The sequence below is a fragment of the Theropithecus gelada genome, chromosome 11 (assembly GCF_003255815.1).
Source record: "Theropithecus gelada isolate Dixy chromosome 11, Tgel_1.0, whole genome shotgun sequence".
NCBI lineage: Eukaryota > Metazoa > Chordata > Mammalia > Primates > Cercopithecidae > Theropithecus > Theropithecus gelada.
Window position 1 is genome coordinate 83,226,141 of NC_037679.1, and position 23,447 is coordinate 83,249,587.

Here is a 23,447-nt window from a genome sequence, read left to right on the forward strand (position 1 = left end):
TTTTTTTGAGACGGAGTCTTGCTCTGTCACCCAGGCTGGAGTGCAGTGGCCGGATCTCAGCTCACTGCAAGCTCCTCCTCCCGGGTTCATGCCATTCTCCTGCCTCAGCCTCCCGAGTAGCTGGGACTACAGGCACCCGCCACTTCGCCCGGCTAGTTTTTTGTATTTTTTAGTAGAGACGGGGTTTCACCGTATTAGCCAGGATGGTCTCGATCTCCTGATCTCATGATCCGCCCGTCTCGGCCTCCCAAAGTGCTGGGATTACAGGCTTGAGCCACCGCGCCCGGCCGTCTTATGTAATTTCAAAGCAACCTTAAGAGATACAAGTCTAGGTATTGAGGAAGTGAGTCTTAGGGTTGAACAACTTGCTTGAGGTCACACTGTTAGTAAGTGGGAGAGCTGAAACTTGAATTACAAAGTGTTTCTGCTGCAGTGTAATTTGTTGGCAAAAACTGCTGCTTCTTGGGGTAAAAGGTTGCTTCAAGTGGGCCGAGTGTGAGCATGAGTGGTGGAAATTAGGGAGAATGTGTATGGACACACGGAGCTGGAGGTGCATAGTGATTCAAGATTTTGGAGATAGAATGCTCTGTAAAACAAGCTCAAATTTAGCTGTGTCTGTTAAGAGCTTCATGGCCTCAAGAAGGGCTTTATATCTCTTAGCTCTACCAAATTACGGCTTTGCCTGTGATGGGAAAGGATACTTTCACAGAATGGAAATTTAAGGTGTGAAACCCAAGGAGAGCAGGCAGGAATGGGGAAAAGTGTTCATCTGGAAATTAGACAGAATGGACAGAATGTCGTTGGGGGCGGGCTCTATAATTGATGGGTAGCTTTTGCAGCGGCCAATTAGATTGCAGGGCTCTGTCCTCATTGCCTGGCCAGGGAGGGAATGAAGCTCATTCCTGCATTACCAGGACAAAGCCCACTTGTGTGTGATGGACTGAAGTAGGCTGGGTGCCCCATGTTATATGTATTATATACAAAACCCCCATTCACTCTGGCTGGTCTAATTGTGAAGCCACTGCTCACCCCTTCCCCAGGCTGCCAGCCACAAAAGTATGTATGTGTCATTCACTTTTTTGGTGTCAGAGGTGAAGACTGTAGATACTGTTTGTGATTTTTTTGTTTCCTTAGGAGGCAGAAGCAAAGAATAAAACTATTGGAAAGGAAAGGAAAAATAAAGATTTTTTTCCTATGAAATATCTCTTAATCTCTTAAGTAAAAATATTTAAGTGAAATATGCAACTTCTTTTTTTGGAAGTGATTAAAGGTGAAATCACTCCAGGTTTTTAAAGCTAAAAGGGCTTGGGTGAAGTGTGAAATAAACACCATTCCTTCACCATCACGAAAGAATAAACAATGCCCCTTGTGTACATAGAGCCCAGATGGAGGTAAGGACTGTAATGGGAAAATGTCACTGAGAGCATGCCATATCCTTCCTGTAGTTTCCTTGGGCTGCTGTATCAAAGTACCACAAGCTGGGAGGCTTAAAACAATAGAAATGTATTGTCTCACAGTTAGGAGGCTGGAATTCTGGATTCAGGTGGCAGCAGGGCCGTGCTCCCTCTGAAGGCTTTATGGGAGAATCCTTTGCCTCTTAGTCTTTGGCCTTCCTTGGCTTGTAGACATATCACTTCACTCTCTGCAGCCATCCCCACATGGCCTTTTTCTGCGTGTGTGTGTGTGTGTGTGTCTGAATCTCCATCGCCTCTGTTTTATAAGGATACCAGGCATTGGATTTAGGGCTCACACTAACATGTTATGATGTCATCTTAATTACATCTGCGAAGACCCTGTTTCCAAATAAGGTCACACCCTGAGGTTCTGGGTGGATATGAATTTTGGGGAGACACTATTTAACCCAGTATACTTTTTGCCTTTCTTCCTCAGAGCTCCAGCTAATCCAGACGCAACATTGACGAATTAGTGCTGGAATGAGTATCAGCACTTGGTGCTGGAATGAGTATCAGCACTTGGTACTGCAATTAGAACACGGGGATTTGGCTGTTGATTTATTTTTTTGGCTACTCTGGGAGGGAGGCTCAGAAACAGTGTGGGTGTCTGAAGGAAAAAACACGTGTTAAGTGAAGTGAGGACTTCAAATGAAATCATACAGTTTTGGGAAACTGCATTGGACAGCGAATGCTGGAGCCAAGGAGTGTTCCCTGTTCCAGAATGGGAGGTGACATTTGCAGGAGGGCTCCTGAGGTCAGAAGTTCCTGCTAGAAGTGCAGGGTGTATCAGCCATCTCAGGAGCTGATTTCCTGTGCAACTTTGTTTTTTAATACCCCACAGAAGCCTTTCTTATACTTTATCCCTTTGTGTGTTTATGGATCGGGTCCTTCCCAGTCCTTGGCACCTGTGACACTCTCCACAGGCTTCCAACTTTAAATACCTTCTGTTTTTCTTAAAGGATAGAGTCCTGAGCTTACAGGACTTCATAGGAAGACCTGTAAGTCTCTGTTGGTCTTTATAGGTGGACTACTATCTCCTGGGTGTCTTGTAACTGTAATGCTTATATTTTTTCAAAAATAAATCCTACAGAGTTGCCTTGGTCACTCCGGATAAGAGTTTCTGTGGCTGAAAGACCCCGCTGTATGACTCCTGTTTCTGCCTGCTGGACTCCACTTTCTGGGGCTTGGCATCTGATGACCTCTGTATACATGCTATGCCCTCCTTTTCTTTATGTGGCCACTTCACTTTGTCCTTTGGGTTTCAGCTTAAAAGCAGAGTCAACTAGAAATCTTCATTATCATGCTGAGATTACTTAGGATGCCCCTGGCTCATCAGCTGTAATGCCTCTGTCAAATCTCCGCTCACATGTGCTGGAACCATCGCCTTCCCCTCCTCAAATGTAAACCACATAAGTGCAGAGGCCATGTCTGTTTTGTTCATCAGATCCTCCGGAGCCTAGCTTATTGCCCAACAGATGCTGGGTGCTAAATAAATGTGGAACATGTGCCTGTGTGCCTGCAGCTCTGACCCTATGCCTCAGAGGTCAGCTTCCAGGACTGTTAGTAACAGCTCTCTTCCAGGTCTGTGTCAGGGTGGGTTGGCTTCTCTGTGTCACTTATCTATGTCAAATAATCAACATGTGTTAGAGGACTAGGGATATAGGGATCTTTCTATAAAACCTTTCCCATTAATTAAGGGGCCAAGAAGTTAATGTGGATCTTTTATATTTTAAGATTACTGGCCTAGTGCATCGTCTCCTGAGCCAGGGCCCTTTGATTATCTTTCTTACAGAATCTTATCCAGCCCCTGTGACACAATTGCCTGCTGTATGTGTGTGGGGAAGATAAATCACATGGTCATCTCAACTCATCGCAGTTGGTGGTGGTTATTTTTGGTAGGGAGTGGAGGCCGACATGTCATCTTCCCAGTTCTTTTTCGCTTTTATCTTTCCCAGAAAGTGTGCCCTTATGCCTTTGAGTGGCAAAATTATATACCACACATTCTGATAGCTCTGGTTCTGGGTAGGAAATTAATTTGATCTCTGTTGAAATTGATTTTACTGTCAGAGTCTGCTATTGCAGAGGGGGATTATGTACAGTTAGTGCTTCATAGGAAGACCTGTACTCATAATACTCCAGAAAGGTCTGTGATACTTATAGGTTTCTTAAAATCAGAACAGTTGTCTCAAATAAGAAAAGAGGTAATTTTCACTTGACTTTTATGACAAAGTAATTGTATAGTTATTTGAAAATGACTTTAGATTTTTCTGAGCCAGCAGTCCAAATTTTAGATAATGTATTCAAGATAAAAAAAGAAAAGCTCAGTCCAGACATCCAGAGAGGAGTGGTGTTGGGCTGAATCTTAAGTAGGACATGGACACTTCTTCCATTTGTAAAAGGAAGAAAGGGCTAGAGTTGGGCAGCACATGTACAATGATAGTTTGACTGAAATTGGAGGGAGTTCTCTGATGGGTTCTGCCTTCTCTGTGTGGCATTTGGTTTCAAGAGCAGAGCTAGTTGCAGGTCAGACATAGATTGAACATGGCGAAGGGGGCAGTAGCCACATAGCAACTTGGGGTGAGGTAACACAAGCATTCCTGAGGCTTGGAAGATCCAGCTGAGGGTATCACTGTGAAGACCTTGGTGGTCTATGATTCTGTCAGCATGTGAAGGTAGAGATTTGGATTGGGATAGGGGATGATTTCCTTTAGAAGGAAGGCCTGTTTGTCCTTTGATGATTCTCATTTGGCAAAAACTCAGTTTTGCAGAAACTTAGCTATCTGCCTTCCCCATGCAGTCCCTGAGGAACTAAGCCCTGGGCCAAATCCATGCCCACTCTCAGTGCTGCTGGCAGTCCCCCTACGTTTCTCAGGTCATGCCATTCTCCTGCCCTCCAGACAACCATCTCACACCACCTCAAACCACCACACCTGTTCTCCTCAAACCTCCAGGCTCCCCATTGCCCTCTTCTCAGCAGATGACCTTGCTTCCTGCTTCCTAGCAGCCAGGGACTCTCAGTTTCTACTTAAACACACACACCACTTCCTGCCTTCACCTGTTCACGGAGGCGCGTCTTTCCCCTCTCCAGGGCTCATTCCTCTCGTGGAGCTTTGGATCCCGTCTCCATTGGCCCTTTCTGTTATTTCTTTTCTCTCCCATAGTTTCAGTCTTTCCTTTTCATTGGAATTCAAGATTAAAAAAGAAAAGCTCAGTCTCATTTTTATTTCTTCCCTGAACTTTTCCTTGAAGTCTAACATGCAGATTATAAATAGAGCTACAGTGTGATGAATTTTCACAGCTGTGAGATGAGCACACCTGTGTGCACCAATGCCCAGATAAAGACAGCACATGACAACAATCCCTAGAAATTCCCTCGTACATCTTTCCAGTCATTAGCCCCTCTGTCTCCTCTGTTGTGTAACAGCATCAATTGATTTGCTTGTTTTTCAACTTTACGCAAGCAGAATCATTCAGTATGTGCTCTTCTACTTGGCTTCTTTCAAACGGAGTCATTAAATTGGTCTCCCATAGTAAGGTCCCAGGGCCCTCTTCCCTTTTCATCCTTTCTTGGTAGGCAGTGTTATTCCCTCCCCCTGTTTAAGTTACCATCTAAATGTTAATGGCTCACACATGTATACCTTATAAAGTGCTGATTTCTTTTCTCAGTGTCAGTTCCATCCATCCAGCTGCTGTCCTTGACATCCACTTTCGGATATCACGAGCATGTCTAAAATGGAAATCACAATCTTTGTCCTCAAACCTTGGTCTTTCTAGAGTTTTCTGTCTTACTGAATGGCTCCATCTCTATCCAGTTATTCAGGTAAAAGACCTGGGAGTCATCCTTGGCATTTCCTTGTCCCTCACCCATTGTATTGAAACTGTCACCAAGTCTGATGGATTTTTCTCTCATCTCCACCATTGCTTTAGTCCAGATTTTGATCATTGTTTCCAACCTAAATGACTAAGATGATCCCCTACCGTGTTTACCCCCAGATGCTCTCGCTTTCTACCCATTCATTAATTTCTGTATTTTAGCTACAGTTTTCTGTTTAAAATGGAAATCTGATGTTACTACCAAATTTTAAGACAAAAGCTAACCACTGTGGAGGCTTCCACTGCTATGAACATAAAGATCATGATGCCTAGCTTCTCCCTTCTCGTCTGGCACTGAGCGTCTCCAGCCCAGCTGGCCCTGTTCTGTCCCATGCTTGCCTCCTGCCCCTCACCATGGTCCTCCACGTGTGCCTTTCCCTCAGGTCGTGTATCTTCTCTTCACCCTGCAGAGGCCTCCTCTAGATCTGAGCTCAGCCATCAGTTCAAAGTGGTCTCCCCTGACCAGGTCAACCTCACTTCCAGCCCATTCCGAGGTGCTCAGAGCACTGTGCAGGGCTGCTTTGAAGCGTTTCATATAGATTTATTTGACATTTCCTTGTGGACACCTTTGATGAATGTTGTCTCCCCACTAGACTGTGGCTTGCACTCGAGAAGGGACTGGCTATGATTCTGCACTGCTGAAGGCACCGAGGCTGACATAGGTTAGACACTCAGTAAACATTTGGTGCTTGAATGACTGGAAGACAGAGAGATGTAGGAGTTTCAGAGATTCACAAATTCATAAAATTCTCTGCAGTTTCTGCTGATCAAGGAACTTGCATTCAAGAGAGCAGGGAGAAGAGCACAACAAAGGAAGCATGTGCAAAAATGAGCACAATAATTCCAGGCAGTAAGTGGTAATGTTCTGTACAAAAATTAAGCAGAAGTGATCAGAAAGGTGTGAGGGCAGAGAGGTAAGTCAGCTGAAACTGACAAGCCCAGGAGCTGCTTTCTGGGAATATAGCACATGTGCTGAGGCCTGGGTGTTGAGTAGATGCCAGCTCCCTGAGGACCAGGAAGAAGCTGGGCAGGGGGCTTATGTGAAGGTACTGAGGGCACATGAGGCTGGCAAGCTTGAAGACTAGAAAGGAGATGAGGGAGGCTGGTGTGTGGTTTGCAGAGAGTGCGGGAGGTGAGGTTGGAAAGAGGCGGTGGCTGGGCCACCTCCAGCTTGTGAGCCAGCGAGAGGATGTGTGTTCTAAAGAGCAATGTAAGGATTAAGCAGGGCAGTGACGTTCTCTAACTTATGTTTTTAAAAGATGAGGGTGACTACTGGTAGAGGTCCAGTTGTGGAGGAGCAAGAATGAAAGCCAGAGAGACCCATGGTTGAGAGGCTGTTGAAATATTGCAGGCAGGAGGTGACCGTGGCCTGCACAGGGTGGAGCTTGTAGTGGCCATGGAGAGATGTGAGGGCAGGGCTGGGTTATGTTGTGGAGAGGAGGTAGAGTGTGCAGTGATTTGCATTGGTGGTGCTGGAGGAAAGCAGAATTAAGGACAATGCATCTGGATGGATGTTGGTGCGCTTGACACAGATGGGGAAGAGTGAGGAAGGAACAGTTTGAGGGGAAATTTGGTTTGGAAATCTGGTTGTAGTGCCTTCCAGGGCTGGAGATAAAACCGGGAGCCAACATCAAGAGAGTATTTTAGATCACATGACTGGTGAGATTACTTAGAGGGTATAGATTCAGAAAAGAAGTGGTCCCAAGCAGGAACCCTGAAGCACCCCAGGATTTAGAATTTGAACAGAAGAGAGGTCAGCAGTAAAAGAAATAAGGAGTGGCTAGTGAAGGGCAGGGACGGGCCAGCTAAGAAAGCAGGTGTTTCCAGCCCTGTCTTGGGGCCCTGTCCTGACGGAGGCAGGACATGTTGGGAAAGAAACATGTTTTCAGTGGCATGTTGGGAAAGAAACCTGCCTGCAGGGGCAGGGGACAGCATGAGGATAGCAGGGGTGGGGCTGTGAGATCCAAAACAATTTTAAGGAGGAAGATACAGAACATGTTTGTATGAGAATGGTCCTATAGCTGGGATGGAATTGACAGTGGCAATGAGAGGGAATAGTTATAGGATCCCATTTGGAGAAGGCCCAGGAAGTGTACTCATGGGCACAAGTGGAAGGGCTGGTCTTTCCCAGCAACAGGGCACCCCCTGTTGTAGTAGGAGGTGTCAATACAGGTGGCCTAGTGGATTTGCAGTGAGAAAATGAAGGGCTTGCCATCTAATTGCTTTTTTTTTTTGAGACAGAGTCTCACTCTGTCGCCCAGGCTGGAGTGCAGTGGCATGATCTCAGCTCATTGCAACCTCTGCCTCCCGGGTTCAAGCGATTCTCCTGCCTTAGCCTCTGGAATAGCTGGGATTACAGGCCCATGCCACCATACCCGGCTACTTTTTCTATTTTTAGTAGCAACGGGGTTTCACCATGTTGGTCAGGCTGGTTTCGAACACCTGACATCGTGATCCACCTGCCTTGGCCTCCCAAAGTGGCGGGATTATAGGCGTGAGCCACTGCGCCCAGCCTGCTTCTGTTGTCTTAATCAGAAGCAGGCTCTTGGCAGGTTATCAGCCACGAGTGAGGGAGTCAGAGGGAAGATGGGAGATTTGAGGAGAAAGGGGAATGATGAAGTAGCAATTTAAATTTTTGGGAAAATGTGTGTACTGAAGACTTTTGGAAGAATTTAGGGCCACTCCAGTGCCCATTTGAAATGTATGGTCATGAGTTAAATAAACCTGGCATTATTCAGCCACTTGGGTGCCTGCATGGATAGGTGGAGAGTTGGGTTTGAATAAGGTGCGGTGTCACTGAGAGTAGGTGGGGCCAGAGAGTTCTGGTGAGCGCAGAGAGAAGCTGTGGACAACAGACAGGGAACAAAGGGTCAGGCCACTGGGTGCAAGTCTGCTGCATGAAGTTCCTGGAGCCAGTTAGCTGGAAGGGGAGGGAGCACCCAGTGTCCAAGAATGGGTTGCTCAACACAGATTTGGGAGGGAGCACAGTTTCTGGGGGTGATAGAGCTAGAGTGTGGCCATGGAAACAGTAATGATGACAGAAGAGAGAGGTGAACCTGGGTGGAGGGAGGGCATAAAGAACCCAAGTCAGCATGGAAGCCAGGAAGTAAAGACAAAGGACAAAGATTGAAAGAGGACTGGAGGTCCTGAGGGAGCAAAGAAAAGGTTCCATAGGATTAACAGAGCAGAAAGCTGGAATAGGATGTTTTGGTTAAAGGCTAGAGTTTCACTCAAGATGTACAGATTGCTTACAGACTTCTGAGTGAAAACTGTTGAGCCGTATAATGATATGACTGGACTTGCATAGGTTAGTGTTGTCAGTGGAGGTGGAGGCAATGTTTATTTAGCTCTGTAATCTAGAACACCATTGTATTCTTTCTGATGGCTTAAGATCGTTCATACAGGGATTTTCTAAGCCAGGGGTCCCCAACCTCTGGGCCACGAATGACTACCGGTCCATGGTCTGTTAGGAACCAAGGCCATGGCCGGGCGCGGTGGCTCAAGCCTGTAATCCCAGCACTTTGGGAGGCCGAGACGGGCGGATCACGAGGTCAGGAGATCGAAACCATCCTGGCTAACACGGTGAAACCCCGTCTCTACTAAAAAATACAAAAAACTAGCCGGGTGCGGTGGCGGGCGCCTGTAGTCCCAGCTACTCGGGAGGCTGAGGCAGGAGAATGGCGTGAACCCGGGAGGCGGAGCTTGCAGTGAGCCGAGATCCGGCCATTGCACTCCAACCTGGGCGGCAGAGTGAGACTCCGTCTCAAAAAAAAAAAAAAATAAAATAAAAAAAATAAAAAAGGAACCAAGGCCACACAGCATGAGGTGAGTGGTGGGCAAGCCAGTGAAGCTTCATCTATTTATAGCCACTCCCCATCGCTTGCATTACCTCCTGAGCTCCACCTCCTGTCAGATCAGCGGAGGCATTAGATTCTCATAGGAGCGTGAACCCTGTTGTAAACTGTGCATGCGAGGGATCTAGGTTGCCCGCTCCTTGTGCGAATCTAGTGCCTGATGATCTGTTACTGTCTCCCAACACCTCCAGATGGGACCACCTAGTTGCAGGAAAACAAGCTCAGGCTCCCACTGATTCTACATGATGGTAAGTTGTATAATTATTTCATTATATATTACAACGTGATAATAACAGAAATAAAGTGCACAATTTAAGTGTAATGCACTTGATTCGTCCCAAAACCATCACACCTGCCCCCAGTCTGTGGAAAAATTGTCTTCCACGAAACTGGTCCCTGCTGCCAAAAAGGTTGGGGACCACTGTTCTAAGCAAAGGCTTACTGGCTTACATTTTATTATGGAAAATTTCAAATGAACTCAAAAGTAGAGAAAAAAACAAAACGTACTCCTATGGGCCTGTCACCACAGGGGTTGAACCCAGGTTCATAAACCGTGAGGTTTTTGTTGTTCTTATTTTGTCCACCCTCTCTACTTTTTTGTTCACACGAGAAGCCAGTTTATTACTTGAGTTGGGTTTTGTTGAATGACCACAAGTCACATACTGGGTGCTGGCAGTCTTACCTTAACATACAGTCAGCATTTTTGAAAACGATGTAAATATATAATACAGTTGTCTATATTTTAGTTCCCAAAGTTTGTTACTTCACATTTTGATTGATTGATAATTTATAAAATGTGTGTGTGTGTGTGTGTGTGAGAGAGAGAGAGAGAGAGAGAGACAGATAGTCCAGCATGTCTGTATTATCCTCATTATATAAAAAGAAAATAGATGCAAAGTAGTGTTAGGTGATATGTTGGCCTGAAGTTCCAAGATTAAGTGGGAATACATTTTAAAGTTCCCTCTTTCCTGTTCTCTTCTCTTGGTTGAACTTCATTCATACAGCATCTGCCCTCCGTCTCACATCTCCTGTCTTTCTAAAGACATCACTGGCTCATCCCCACAACAAGCTGTCTCCATGCCAGCCCCAAGTGCTCGCAAGACATTATCCTGTACCTCCCTGGCACTGGGCGCTGCATCAGTGTGCCCTTCTGCACACCTCTTTCTTTACCAGCCTGGCAGTGGGATGTTAGTTGCTGGGTGGCGCTATTCTCTTCCTCAGTTGGTGGTGACAGCTGGGTCCATGTGCCTCTATAGTTCTTGCATGGAGGTCATAGCCTCGAGCAGAGCAGCACAGATGAGGCACTTGGCCTTCTGCTCAGTAGTCGGCATTTGCTGGCTGAGCACTGTGGACATAGTCTGATGTCAAGGCTGAATGGCTGCTAATTCCTTTAGGAGTGTAACTGGATTTTTCTCTCCTGCCCAATCAAGGTGATTAGTCTTTATTTCATATCCAGCCTGTGTTGAATATAATCCAGTTCAGAGTCCACTTTGTGGAACATCGGTTGTAGCTCACCAACCTCTACCTCCACATAAATAGTTGGCGTTCCTCTGATGCTCTGATCACCCCATTAGGGCTGCTGTGGCCGACTCCTGCAGCCTCGGCCCTACACTGGAGGGTAGTCTCCCTTACATGCAGCGGGTTTGCCTCTTCTGCCACTAGAGTGAGGAACTTTTGGTCTGAGCAGCCCTCAAGGGAAACCAGCTTCATTCTCCCAGCCTGTTAGTCCTGTACCCCCATCTTCAGGTTCCCCTTTCTTATGCTGTGGCCCAGAGCATGTATTCTCTCAGGATATGGTTTCCTTGTATTTAAGACTTAGTTTTTGACTTTCTTGAATCTCAGCATCAGTTCTTTATAAGCTGGTTGCCCTCAGTTTTAATTGTACTGAGATACTAGTACTGATTCAGTATTCTATGGTATCACAAACTACAGGGAGAGAGGAAAGGCTCCTTTTCATGGAAGGTGAGGATTTGAGGTAGATGGGCTAAATTTTAAGCTTTCATTTTCTCGGTTTTCAGCTGCACTGTCATTTTGCTGTTTGAGTTCTCCTCCAGTGTGGGTCGAGTGCACAGGATGCTGGGGGCATTCCTGAGCTCGCAGGTGCAGGCTCTTAGTTTGTCCTTGGCAGTGACAGGCTTCCTCCTCAGGTCAGAAAGAGGGGCTTACAGTCACGTGGGATGTCTTCTTGAAACCCCCGGTAGGACGTTGATTATGAGACATAAGGGGGAGTCTGGAGTGAGAGACAGCCTTGGGAACGTGGTGCATTCAGGATCTGTGACCTCTGTGGGGTTCCATAACCTGTATCTGCCTCTGGATTTATAGTCGCCTCTATCTGTGTGGAAGAGTTGGGCGGGGGCTGTGATAGGTGAGTCTGTACTGGAGATCCTTTCTGTGTGTTGGCCTTTCTGTTCTTTGGTTGATCACATGGAAAATTTGCCAGAGTTTCTTTTATCTTTCTTTTTCCTACAAAATGCAGCTTACCCCTCTCATCCCCCCACTGTGCAGTGAGACTTACATACAGGTCCAAGGACTTTATCTGGAAGGAATGGCAGTGCCTGATTCCTGAAGAACTCCAGTGGGAGGTCATGTCAGACTCCCCTGTCAGGGACCTTGGTGTTGAACTATTGCCCTTCTGAGCAGAGTTGGACTCTGCTGAGGCTAGGCTGGAGGAATGCTCTGTAGCAGCTTGATTCCTGGAGGGGGTGCTGGAAGACACCCCTGCTGGGGTTAGCTTGCGAGGGAAAGAGCAGAGCACAGTGCTGCTTCCTTTGTCCTCTGCTTGTCCCTGCCGCCACTGCCTTCTCCTGCTGTCCAGAGACCTCTTCCTGTGCGCATTCTCCTGTGCTCAGGATTGACTGGGGAAATGAGGGCTGTTTCGGGGATTATATTCATTTCAGTCACAGTTGCCCCTCTATGCGGTGGTCCTGGGATTAGTTTGCCATTGCCAGAAGAGCAGGAAAGGAATATCTTCTCAGCATTCACACATTTTTTTTTAATCATGAAGATTTCAACCATACATAATATTTTACAATAGAATATTTTAGAGTAGAATATTTTATTCATTTATCTCTCACCTGGATTCAATGGTTGCAATGATTTTTACCACATTTGCTTTGCCTGCTCTTTTTTACTTTCCCTTTTTTTTTTTTTTTTTGGTTTGCTGAAGCATTTTAAATCACACATATCAGATGACATGTCCCGTCATTCCTGTTCTTCACTGTGCATCTCTAAGGCTGTAGACATTGGTTTACATAGCTACAATGACATGATCACATAGTTAACAGCATACAGTGTAATCTCATACCCCTAATCACATTTCCTTGACTGTCCCCTTTTAGCAGCTGGTTTGCTTCAGATTCCAAAGAAGGTCCTCCGATTATATCTGATTGTTATGTCTCAAAAGTCTCTTTCATTTAGAGCAACTCCTCCCTCCTTACCATCTTTTTTTTTTTTCCCCATGTCCTTATTGCAAAAAAAAAAGCGGGGGGGGGGGGGGCAGTTGTCCTGTAGAGTGGCTCACCTTTTGATATTTTGCTACTTGTTTCCTAGTAGTTCCTCTGTCCCTGCAGTTCTTTCCATTAAAAATTAGCTCCAGAGGCTTGATTAGGTTTTGTTTCAGTCTTTTGGCAAGAATGTCTTCAAGGGGTGCTGGGTGCTTCCCATTGCACCACAGCAGGAGGCAGACGTGTCTGGTTGTTCCTCTTTGAGTCATGCTAAGATCGATCGATTCCTGGCTTCAGGTGGTGACAACCTGATTCTGGCAATGCCAAGTCCCGGATCAGCCTTCCAGCCCCTTTTTTCACCCATTGCTTATCATGGTCTGAATCAGGTGTTTGATGAGGAGTATGCACATATTAGCTGGTTGCTTCTTTGTCTTGAAAGAGAGTTCATACAGCAAATAGGATAGATGCTTCTCTCCTTTTAATTACCAATTTTCAGGGTAAGAAGTTGGGCCCCTAGTTAATTCCAATTTTGTTTCAGTGCCTTGGGTCTCTCCATCTCTCTAAAACAGAGTCTAGCCAAGGCCTTTCCATCTCTCTGCCTGCCTGTCTCTTTCTTCCCCATTCCCTACAGTCATTATGAGCTCCTGGGGTTTGTATATTTAATGTGTCTCACTCGATTGCCTTTCTTATTCCTTTTGATGCTCAGTTGCATAATTGGCTCTGTGTTCCTTTGGCACAGCCCTCCTGCTTTCTGGCATAACAAGATGTCCCAAGATCATTTTGTAAGTGCTACTCTGGCTTTGAACCCAGCCATTCCTCCAAGGACCCCTTGCCTCATGGTGGGGAGAGGATTTAAGGGAAGGGGCTCTAGGTGTGCTCCTTGCTATCGCTTCTTATTGCTTCCAGGTCTTTTTGGTGATGGCTAAAAAGAAAAACAAAAAAGTGAATTCAAACTGATATCTCTAAGTCAAATTTTATATTACATAATTTTTTCTTAACTTTGATTTTATACTTAAATCTAATTTTTCTTACATTGAATTTGGCTAACAACTTTAACATAAACTACTTATTTGTATTAACCTACTTTAAAAGACACCAGTAACAGTTAAATTGTTGAAAGAAATGTGATTTCTTTGCAGCTTATTTGTCAAAAGAATATGTTCTAGGCATGTACAATCAGTATACTGTGCTCAGAAGGCATTTGTGGCTATGTCACCAACATGATAGGTTTATTCTCTTTATTTTATTTTAATATTCATTTAATTTTATTTTTTGACTATAGAAGCATGTTTCCAGAGTCAGAACTATATAACAGTATATTCAGAGAAGTCTTAACTGTATTCTCTCCCATAAGTAATCATTAAATTAAATTCTGGATTATCTTTCACCATGCTTATTTATTTTTTTATTTAAGATAGGGTCTTACTCTGTTGCTGAGGCTGGAGTACAGTGGCACAATCTTGGCTCACTGTAGCCTTGAACTCCTAGGCGCAAGCCATCTTCCTGCCTCAGCCTCCTGAGTAGCTGCGACTACGGATGTGTGCCACCATGCCTGGCTAACTTTTTAATTTAACCTAATTTTTTTTGTAGAGACAGGGTCTCCCTATGTTGCCCAGGCTGATCTCAAACTCCAGGCCTCAAGTGATCCTCCCACCTCGGCCTCCTGGCATGCTGGGATTACATGCATGAGCCACTGTGCCAGGCCAGTGTTTATTTTATATATTACCTTCCTTTTTTGCAGAAAAGGTAGCATAGAACATATACTATTGTGTACCTTAGGTTTTTTTTTTTTTTTTTTTTTTTTTTTAACAGTGTAACCTGGGTTCACTCCGTGTCAGTGTGCAGTGCCGTCCTCATTCCTTTTTGCCTTGTGAGGAGGTGCCATACTTGATTCAGCTAGCTCCCTATCAATGGCCTTGGGTTGCTTGCAGTTTTGCTGCCAAATACTGCCTCAGTGAATAACCGGGTATATCAGTCATTTCCTATTTTTACCAATGTGTCTTTAGGATATATTCTAGAATTATTACTAGGACAAAGGATGGATGCAAACATAATTTTTGTAGATATATGACCATTTTTGCCAAAATTTTGGGTACCTAATTGAATTTTGTAATTATAACACTTTCACCTAGAAGCAGTCCAGTTTATTTTACCTTTTTAACATTACATCTCCTCAGACACCCATGCATGTTCTCTTTGTATGGAACATATTAAAAGCGTTATTTTAAGAAGACCTATTGATTTCATTTAGTTAATTTTAAAGTATCACTGCATATAGAATAAAAGAAATGAAAAGATTGCTAAAACATAGTCCTAAACCTTAAAAGATTTCAGAGTGAATATTTTGAGATTTATTTTCTTCTTTTATCTCCTCCTTATTCTGTTTGTTGTGTATTTTGTCCTCTGGAGGCTATCAAAAGACTGGAAATAAGGCACTAAGAAATGTACCTTTATCTGCCCCACCAGAATGAAGCAGGACATGTGTGTGGGTGCCAGAGGGTGTCCTGAAGTACTCTATAGATTCTCAGAAAATATTCGTTGAACCCTCTCATTGCCAGGTTGTAACAGAGAGCAACGCACACAGTTCCTCCTTCATGGCACTTACATCCTAGTACAGGAGACAGGTTAAAAACCAGGGAACAAATACAATAATTACAAGTCATGTGGGCTTTAAAGGAATTAAAGGAGATGAAAACAGAGTCTAGCTGGGGCCTGTTTAGGTAGGGGAGGGCAGCTGACCCACAAAGCTCTGCACAAAGTAGGGGAGGGAGTGGTTTAAGTGCTGGGAACAGCATGTACAAAGGCCCCGAGGCAGGAAACGCTTGGGGTGTTTGAGAGCTGAAAAAGAAAGCCAGAGGCAGGAAGCATGGGGTGAAGTGGGGAGAGGGGCAGGTCAGGTGTTTGAGTTAAGGATTGGGATTTTATTTTAAGTACATCAGGAAATCATTGAAGACAAGTAGGAGAATGACATTTGATACCAACACATCATGTACTTATTCTTTCTGTAGATTAGAAGTCAAGTCACATATGATGTTTTATCTCCAAAAGCAGCAATGTTGTACCTTCTGAAGTTCAAAGTGGAGATCATTTTCATTGTTGTTCCTTTGTACAGGACAGCTGGTTTTCATACTCACATGTAGGTCTTTTGAGGATTTCTTTTCTCTTTCAATAACGTTCCCCTTGATGTTGCTCAGATAATTACAATGAGTGGTTGTAACTGGATTATTTACTTGAGCTGTAAACAGGAGTATGATATCTACAAATTCTCTCCTTCAGACCTGCAAATCCAAGAGACACATCTCTGGAAGATAAGCGAGCTTCTTCCTCAAGACCAAAAAAGGTTTGTGTTACTGCTGTCACATTTATATAAAATTAATTTTGGAATCAATAGCAGTTTTCCGGATAGAAGCATTTTCAATTTATTTATTTACGTTTCTATTACAGGAGATGGCATGATACCCATGTAGGGAATTCCCCAAAGCAAGGCTTGCCATACCTGGACCCTGAGGAGCCTGCTTGCTGGAGAGGCTTTCGTGTCTGATGTGCAGGAGGCAGAATGCCAAACTGACTCTTCAAGGGGCGACTGCAGGGGCTCGAGACCAGCCAGCAGTATCTCATCCTTCGATACAGGGGATATACTGTACAGTCCTTTTTCTAGAAGTGAGAAGTACAACATTACTCTACAAGAGGAAGATTCTAGGGGCTCAAAAACAAAAAGGTTTGCACCTTGAGAGCCCTTTGGAATGTTGACAACTCAGGATCTAAAACAAAGTTCTATGTTAATGAGTTACAGAATACACGTGGAAGTCAATGTCACTTTATAATCAATAATAATACTGAGTGAGGAACACTATGCAGGAAGAAACCTTCCATAGAAAGACAGGCAGGGAAAAGCTTAGGCTGATCTTAAACTTACCTAATAGAGCAAGCCTGAGATAGACTGCCAAAATGGCCAAATAAGAGACTCTATGAAATAACAGTCTTGTAACTGTAGTAATTGTAAGGAAATTTTCTCCTCCAAATCACGATACCAAATAGGAAAAATGATCTACAAGTGCCCCATGTGTAGGGAATTTTTCTCTGAGAGAGCAGATCTTTTTATGCATCAGAAAATTCACACAGCTGAGAAGCCCCATAAATGTGACAAGTGTGATAAGGGTTTCTTTCATATATCAGAACTTCATATTCATTGGAGAGACCATACAGGAGAGAAGGTCTATAAATGTGATGATTGTGGTAAGGATTTTAGCACTACAACAAAACTTAATAGACATAAGAAAATCCACACAGTGGAGAAGCCCTATAAATGTTATGAGTGTGGCAAAGCCTTCAATTGGAGCTCCCATCTTCAAATTCATATGAGAGTTCATACAGGTGAGAAACCTTATGTCTGTAGTGAGTGTGGAAGGGGCTTTAGTAATAGTTCAAACCTTTGCATGCATCAGAGAGTCCACACCGGAGAGAAGCCCTTTAAATGTGAAGAGTGTGGGAAGGCCTTCAGGCACACCTCCAGCCTCTGCATGCATCAAAGAGTCCACACAGGAGAGAAACCCTATAAATGTTATGAGTGTGGGAAGGCCTTCAGTCAGAGTTCGAGCCTCTGCATCCACCAGAGAGTCCACACTGGAGAGAAACCCTATAGATGTTGTGGATGTGGGAAGGCCTTCAGTCAGAGTTCGAGCCTGTGCATCCACCAGAGAGTTCACACAGGAGAGAAACCTTTTAAATGTGATGAGTGTGGAAAGGCCTTCAGTCAGAGTACGAGCCTCTGCATCCACCAGAGAGTCCACACAAAGGAGAGAAACCATCTCAAAATATCAGTTATATAAAATGTTTTGCTAAGAGTTTAAAATCTTAAAACCCGTAAGTGCCACTAGGAAGGAAACCCTATATATACCTACATTGACCCAAGAAATATTTACAGCAGTCCCTAGCAGAACATTGTTTCTGAGGAGGCGCATGTGAGATTGATTTGTTGGTTCATGCCAAGTATGTTCCACAGCTTGACTTTGAATGTGGATCTCTGAGTGTCCGCCCAGCAGGATGGCTCTCGGGTCCCAGTCACAGATGTCGCTTCCTGGGATTCCAGCACGATGCCTCCATAGTTGAAAGACTACACAAAAAGCCACAATCATTGCCTGACCTCCTGAGTCACCTTCTATCTATGCTTTGCTTAAAAGCTATCCCAGATACTCCCCCTTGAGGAGTTCATGCCCTTCCTTCCTCTTGATTTGAGCATACTGGCATTGCATTGGAAAACGGACAGCTCCCACTAAGATCACGTTCTGGTATTTCTGAGGTTACTTGATTTAGCCCCTACATATCTTTCCATATATCCTATTATTTCTGAACCCACTCTACCTATATGTCCTCAAAATCCCCATAAATATCCATCCCTTCCTAGATGGCATTAACTTTCATTTTAGATTTTAGGTGACTCAATACCCATTCACTTAGCCTGTCAGAAGAGTCATTGGCAGACATATATGTCCTTGAACCTTTTTTATTTGTGTGGATTCTGCTCATCACTGTCTCTGTTAGTCAGACTTATTTTCTAGTGGCTGCATCACATATTTTTCACTTGAATTTTTTTGGAAATAGCTGAATGTAAATAGCAGGGAGGAAGAAGCAAGCAAAGTGAGAGCTTTTCTTCATCCAGAATTGCCCTCTGGGCTCCTTTGGTAACAGATGGAGCTCCTTCCTAGCTAGGGAGACCGTACGAGAAGTGGATGGTAGGAGGAGTCACTAATGTTTCATCTCTATTTCTGTAATCTTGGGCAATAATGCATAGGAGTTCTCGATACCCCTTTATTGATTAGTGTGTATAAGTTCTTTTTTAGGCATGAACGTCTTTATTAATCCATCATTCTTTTCTTCAACAAATATGTATTGAACACCTCCTATATGCCAGGCACTGTGCTAGGTGCTGGGAATACCACTGATGAGACAGACAAGGTCCCTACTCTTGTGGAGTTTACTTCTGGTGGAGGAGACAGATGATAAGTAAACAAATAAATAATGTAGTTTGAGATAGTGATTAAGTGCTATGAAGAAAATAAACTAGGGTGATGATTTAGTGGTGGGGTGGGGTGGGGGTGGGGTGACATTAGCTAGCGGTCAGGGAGGCCTTTCCGCGGTGGGGCGTTGAGCTCAGGCCGGAGGAGAAGCAGCACTCGCTGGCAGAGCGCACAGGCTGCTGTGGGGGATGAGCCGGTGCGTTTAAGGAACAGGCCAGCACTGGCATTCGCGAGCGGTGGGGAGGGGGAGAGATGATGAGGTGCTCAGTATCCTGACTTTCATAGGCCTTTTTTTGTTTGTTTTAATTTTTGCTAGATTGATATTAAAAACTCATGTGGAGGAACTCAAGGAATGTTTAGAAGACCAAAAGTCCCCAATGACAGGAACAAAAAGCAACAAATTTTTAACTTTGTTTCTCTTCTCATTCCTGTTTTCATTGATTTCCCACATGTAGTCCTTTTGCTCAGGAAGTCTTTGGGGAAATTAAGGATCTTTGAAGCTCTGAAATAGGTGATCAGGTTAGTGGTGTCTGTCAGCTGTCTAAGAGGTTGGAAAGTGAACTACTCAAAATAGTCACGAAAATACTGAAAGTTTGATTTTTCTCTCCATATTTGAATTAATTTTTTCTGTTTGACTGGAAGGGGTTTTTGTATAACTAAAACCTCAGTGCATAAAGGAGATTTAAAAGGAGCACATGATTTAGTGGGTGGGCCACGAAACTAGAGATGGGATTTGGGGGTAAATTTGTCAGTATCTGGATTTTAATCCAGACATCTCTGCTAACAAGCCTTTGGTAAGTCACTTCACATACTTTTCCTCCTTTTTACAAAGAAAGGGCTGGCTTAGTTATTTGCTAAAGCCCCTTCCAGGCCTGAATTCCACAAGTACGATTTACTGTAGTGTCTTATCACTCTTTCATGTCACGATAGTGTGGAGCATTAGAGAAAAGCCTAGACTTTTAGTTGATAGAGAGCCAGTTGAAATATCATTGATAGAATTTTAGTTTTAGGAAAAATTGGTTTGATTTCTAGCTTTATTACTATTAGGTATGTGAGCTTGGGCAAATCGCTTAATCTTTGAGTCTAGTTTTCTCTCAAAATGAGAACATTAGGCTAAATGATTTCCGAGTTTCCAGCTAGTCCTAGAGTTCTATATTTCTACATAGTTGAATTATTTTATCATGCTGTTGCTGGGGAATATGACTAACCCTTTTGAAGCTACTAATTTTGTGTCGAGCTTTAAAGTCCATAATTGTTATCTTCAGAAAATATTATTTGACCTACAGTATGTCCAAATCAATTTAATAAAATCGCTTTATAACAGGGTTCTGTGCTTGACATGTAGTTGTGTGAATTCAGTGGTCGTGTGTGGGGTATGGGTATGGGTGTGTGTGGGGAATTGGCTTGCACATTAAGCCCAGGGTGACCATGTAATTTATTGTCCAAACTAAGTACTTGAGAGCGAAGGGAGCGGGTGCTGTTGATACTCACATCTGGACAACAAGCCTAGAATGGGCCTTTCTCAGGTACGCCAGGGTGTGAGGACACCCTGGTCAGAGGTCACAGCCACGCAGGTAATAAATGACTCAGGTCAGGAATAATCCAACTGGAGAGAGCACAGTCCACTGAGAGGATTGCCTCAGCTCGGCTGCGGCTCTGTGTTCACAGCGGAATACAGGCCCACAGCGCTTCTAAGGAAACACCAACCTCCATTTTCATACACAATTTAATCTTAAAATGTTGGCAACTAACTCCTTTTCCTTGGGTGACCCATTTTGGTGCTTTCTGTGATCTTCCTGGTGCCCCTAGGCAGTTCCTCCAAGCCCTGCTCTGGCCCCTGCTGACTGCAGCCCACGCCCAGGAAGGCATGAAGTGCTGTCAGCTGAAGTGGAGGGGGCGCAAGTTCTGTGCTGCAGTCAGCAGTCTCACTGGCTGTGGCATCTACTAGCTTTGAGAGACAAGTCTGCATTGCGGTTCCATCACTGGGGTGGGAGCAACCCAAACTAGACCTTCTGATGGGGGTTGGGGGTGGGAGCAAGGGATAGGTCATCTGTGATGGAGTCACTCTTGGTGCCTGCTAGGATTTAAGGTGTGAGCCAAGATAAGTCCAGAATGACTGCACGGTTTCTAACTTGGAAACCTGAATAAACGGCAGATTGCCTCTCTCAGATAGGAAGAACCCTTTGCATCAGAGCCCAACATTTCAGATAGTCTACTACATGAGAACGTGGACTTGGTTCATCAGGCCATCTCAGAAATTGAAGAGGGATTTGTGTTGTGTGAGCGTGGACATGATGCCTTCCAAGGGACCTTCCAGCTCTTAGCTCTGTTCTTAAGATTTTTGAATTATTTATCAGTCTTTATACAATGTACTGATATTCTCAGAAATTTGAAAAACTAGGTGAATGGAAAGCAAATATCAGAAGCAGATGGAAAACATACTCTGGTACTAGGAAAAGATGAGAAAGGTGGATACTACTACAGGCAAGAGCCATATATAAATAACAAAGCTGAGTAAAGATCTATAGATTAGAGAGGAAAAGAGGAAAAATGAAGATGATACAGCACTTGCTCTGACCATACTCATTTTCTTAATTTTTCTAAACCTCAAGTTTCTCATCTCTAAAATTGTTTTGAAAATACCTAATTCATGGAAACATTGGGAGACGTAAATAAACATGTAAAGTGCCTAGCATTTAGTGATATAACGAATTCCTATTCCCAGTTGCCTATTAAGGAAGAAAGGTCATGTTACTTGGAATCCTTTTTGTTTTGCTGAGCACTGTGGCGGGTTTGGGCATCTAACACTGGGGTAGGACCTGGAGAGGGCTGAATTGCTCCACACGATAAGAGAGAGAACTTGAATCTCCTGGGGTAGTCGGAGGTAAGAAAACAAAGGGTAGACTTGGAGTGGGAGTGGAAGAGGGTACCAGGGAACTAGTGGAGTAGGATGGTCTGGAGTTCTGAGCTCTTATGTAGGAAAACTTCGTGACCACAAGTCTTTCCCTAAGGTTAGGGGTGTTTGGCATGGTGGATTTCATATGGAAACTGGTGGAAGGGCTGAGTGCTGTATCCAGGGTGAAATGAGGCAACACATAAGTACCACACATAAATGTAGGATCCAGAAGAGGGTGCCCCTGAGAACAAGCGCCGAGGAATATGCAGAAATCTTCAGGGTAGCTAAAAGATTCTACAAGCCATGGAATTAATGGAGTTTTGAGTCAAGTTTACCCAAACCCCTAAGGGGCAGGGAGGCCTGGGATATCTTTATTTCCACTCTCAATGTACATGAAGTAGAATAACTATAACCGTAAGTAAGTTGAAACTTAAGAATTACTTTTTTACCATTCTCATTTAACGTATTACAAAACACATGAACAAATCCAGAGATCCCAAGGCCGTGTGTGTGTTTATGCCAGTAAGAACTTGGCATAAATATCAGTGGAAAATGACACTTACACCAAAGCGATTTTATTGTTCAGATTTAGGCATATGTAAATAAACTACATTTCTAGAGTAAAGTAGCACATATAGATGTTGTGTATTTTTAGGTGGATGTATGCATTTTATAGACTCTCTACCTTCCTAAATGCTGCGTCTAAATATGGCTACACTGAGAGACCAACTTTCCCTCCCCTTAATTCTTTGCTGGCCCTGATCCAGGTCTTCTCTGCATCATGAATTATGGTGGGGGTGTTTTGTTTACAGAATTTTAAAACCTAGGACCTGCAGACGGCTTTTGGGGCGGTCTAGAACCTTCTTAAGTTATGTGCAGAATTTTGTGTACGTGTAGGTGTATGCATTTTTCTAGGAAAGGAGGCTTATGTTTGTGACTTTAAGAGATAAAGAACACTGGCTGGCATATGGTTACTCGTGCGGGGATCTTAGGAGGCAAAAGTGGTGCCTAAGAGTTCCAGTCAGTGGAACAGATACGAAACGATGGGTATGATAAACGGAGGGAAAAAGAACACAGCACTGTGTTGTGAAGAAAGAGGGAAAAGGACGTTGGCATAAAATAGAAGGATACGTGTGAGTGTGTCGTTACGCTGGGCCCAGTGGGTAGGCTGTGTGGCAGTTTCAGTGTCACATGCTTAAGAGAACAGTTCTGCGAACAGTGTATTAAAAGAGTATAGGTGAGGACAGCTGGGTATTCAGAGGGGACTGGCTGGACATGGAAGGAATTGACTACCTGAGTGGAAAACACTAGATCTCAACTGAGTCTGTCTTGGTTACAGAGGAGGCAGTTCTCGCTGTAAAATGGGTGAGGGCCCCAGTACTGCTGTGGGTTGTATTTAGGTTCTCAAATAAACCTATTCATATTGCTCGGTGCTGTGTTCTCTCATGTCTAATTTCTATGTCCTACCTCACTTGCCTGGCATCTCTGACTGTTTAAGTTAGTCCTCTTTAGTCTTCATCCTGTCTGTCCCCAAAATGTCTTCTTTTTTTTTCACCCCTGGTATTCTTCCATCCCTGTGCACCCCCCGCTTCCCTTTCTGAGATAAGGTCGAGACCCACAGGGACTTAGTCTCAAGGGTAAGTCCTGTTTCTACAGTCTGTGGAGGATGACAGGAGAGTGTGGTAGAGCAGCAAGCCCTACTTCCTGGAGCTGTTGTCACGTTGTTATAGTTGAAACAGGCAGTATCTGGAAAGAACTGAATCCTCTGTGTTTTGCTTGCCTCACTTGATCCAGTAAACATCAGGAGAAGAAATAAAAAAACAGGAAAGGATAAGATGGTGGGAGTAAGTTGAAGCATATTGTTAATCATAGTAAATGTGAACTGGTTAAATTCTGCTACTTACAGGCAT

General features: G+C 44.1%; 1 protein-coding gene across 11 annotated transcripts in view; it reads left to right on the forward strand.

Moving 5' to 3' along the window:
* Positions 1-19,967, forward strand: part of ZNF664 (zinc finger protein 664) — a 40,380-nt gene extending 20,413 nt beyond the window's left edge. For 8 of the 11 annotated variants that reach the window (XM_025401906.1, XM_025401902.1, XM_025401905.1 and 5 more), the window contains 2 exons: positions 15,901-15,964; positions 16,069-19,967. In XM_025401906.1, the coding sequence (XP_025257691.1) occupies positions 16,668-17,453 (786 nt within the window). In that variant the 5' untranslated portion in view covers positions 15,901-15,964; positions 16,069-16,667 and the 3' untranslated portion in view covers positions 17,454-19,967. Of the gene's footprint in view, positions 1-1,811; positions 1,952-7,568; positions 7,687-9,372; positions 9,430-15,900; positions 15,965-16,068 lie in introns of those variants that run through there. The other 3 variants (XM_025401908.1, XM_025401904.1, XM_025401913.1) reach the window with 3 other exon arrangements.
* Positions 19,968-23,447: the final 3,480 nt, after the last annotated feature.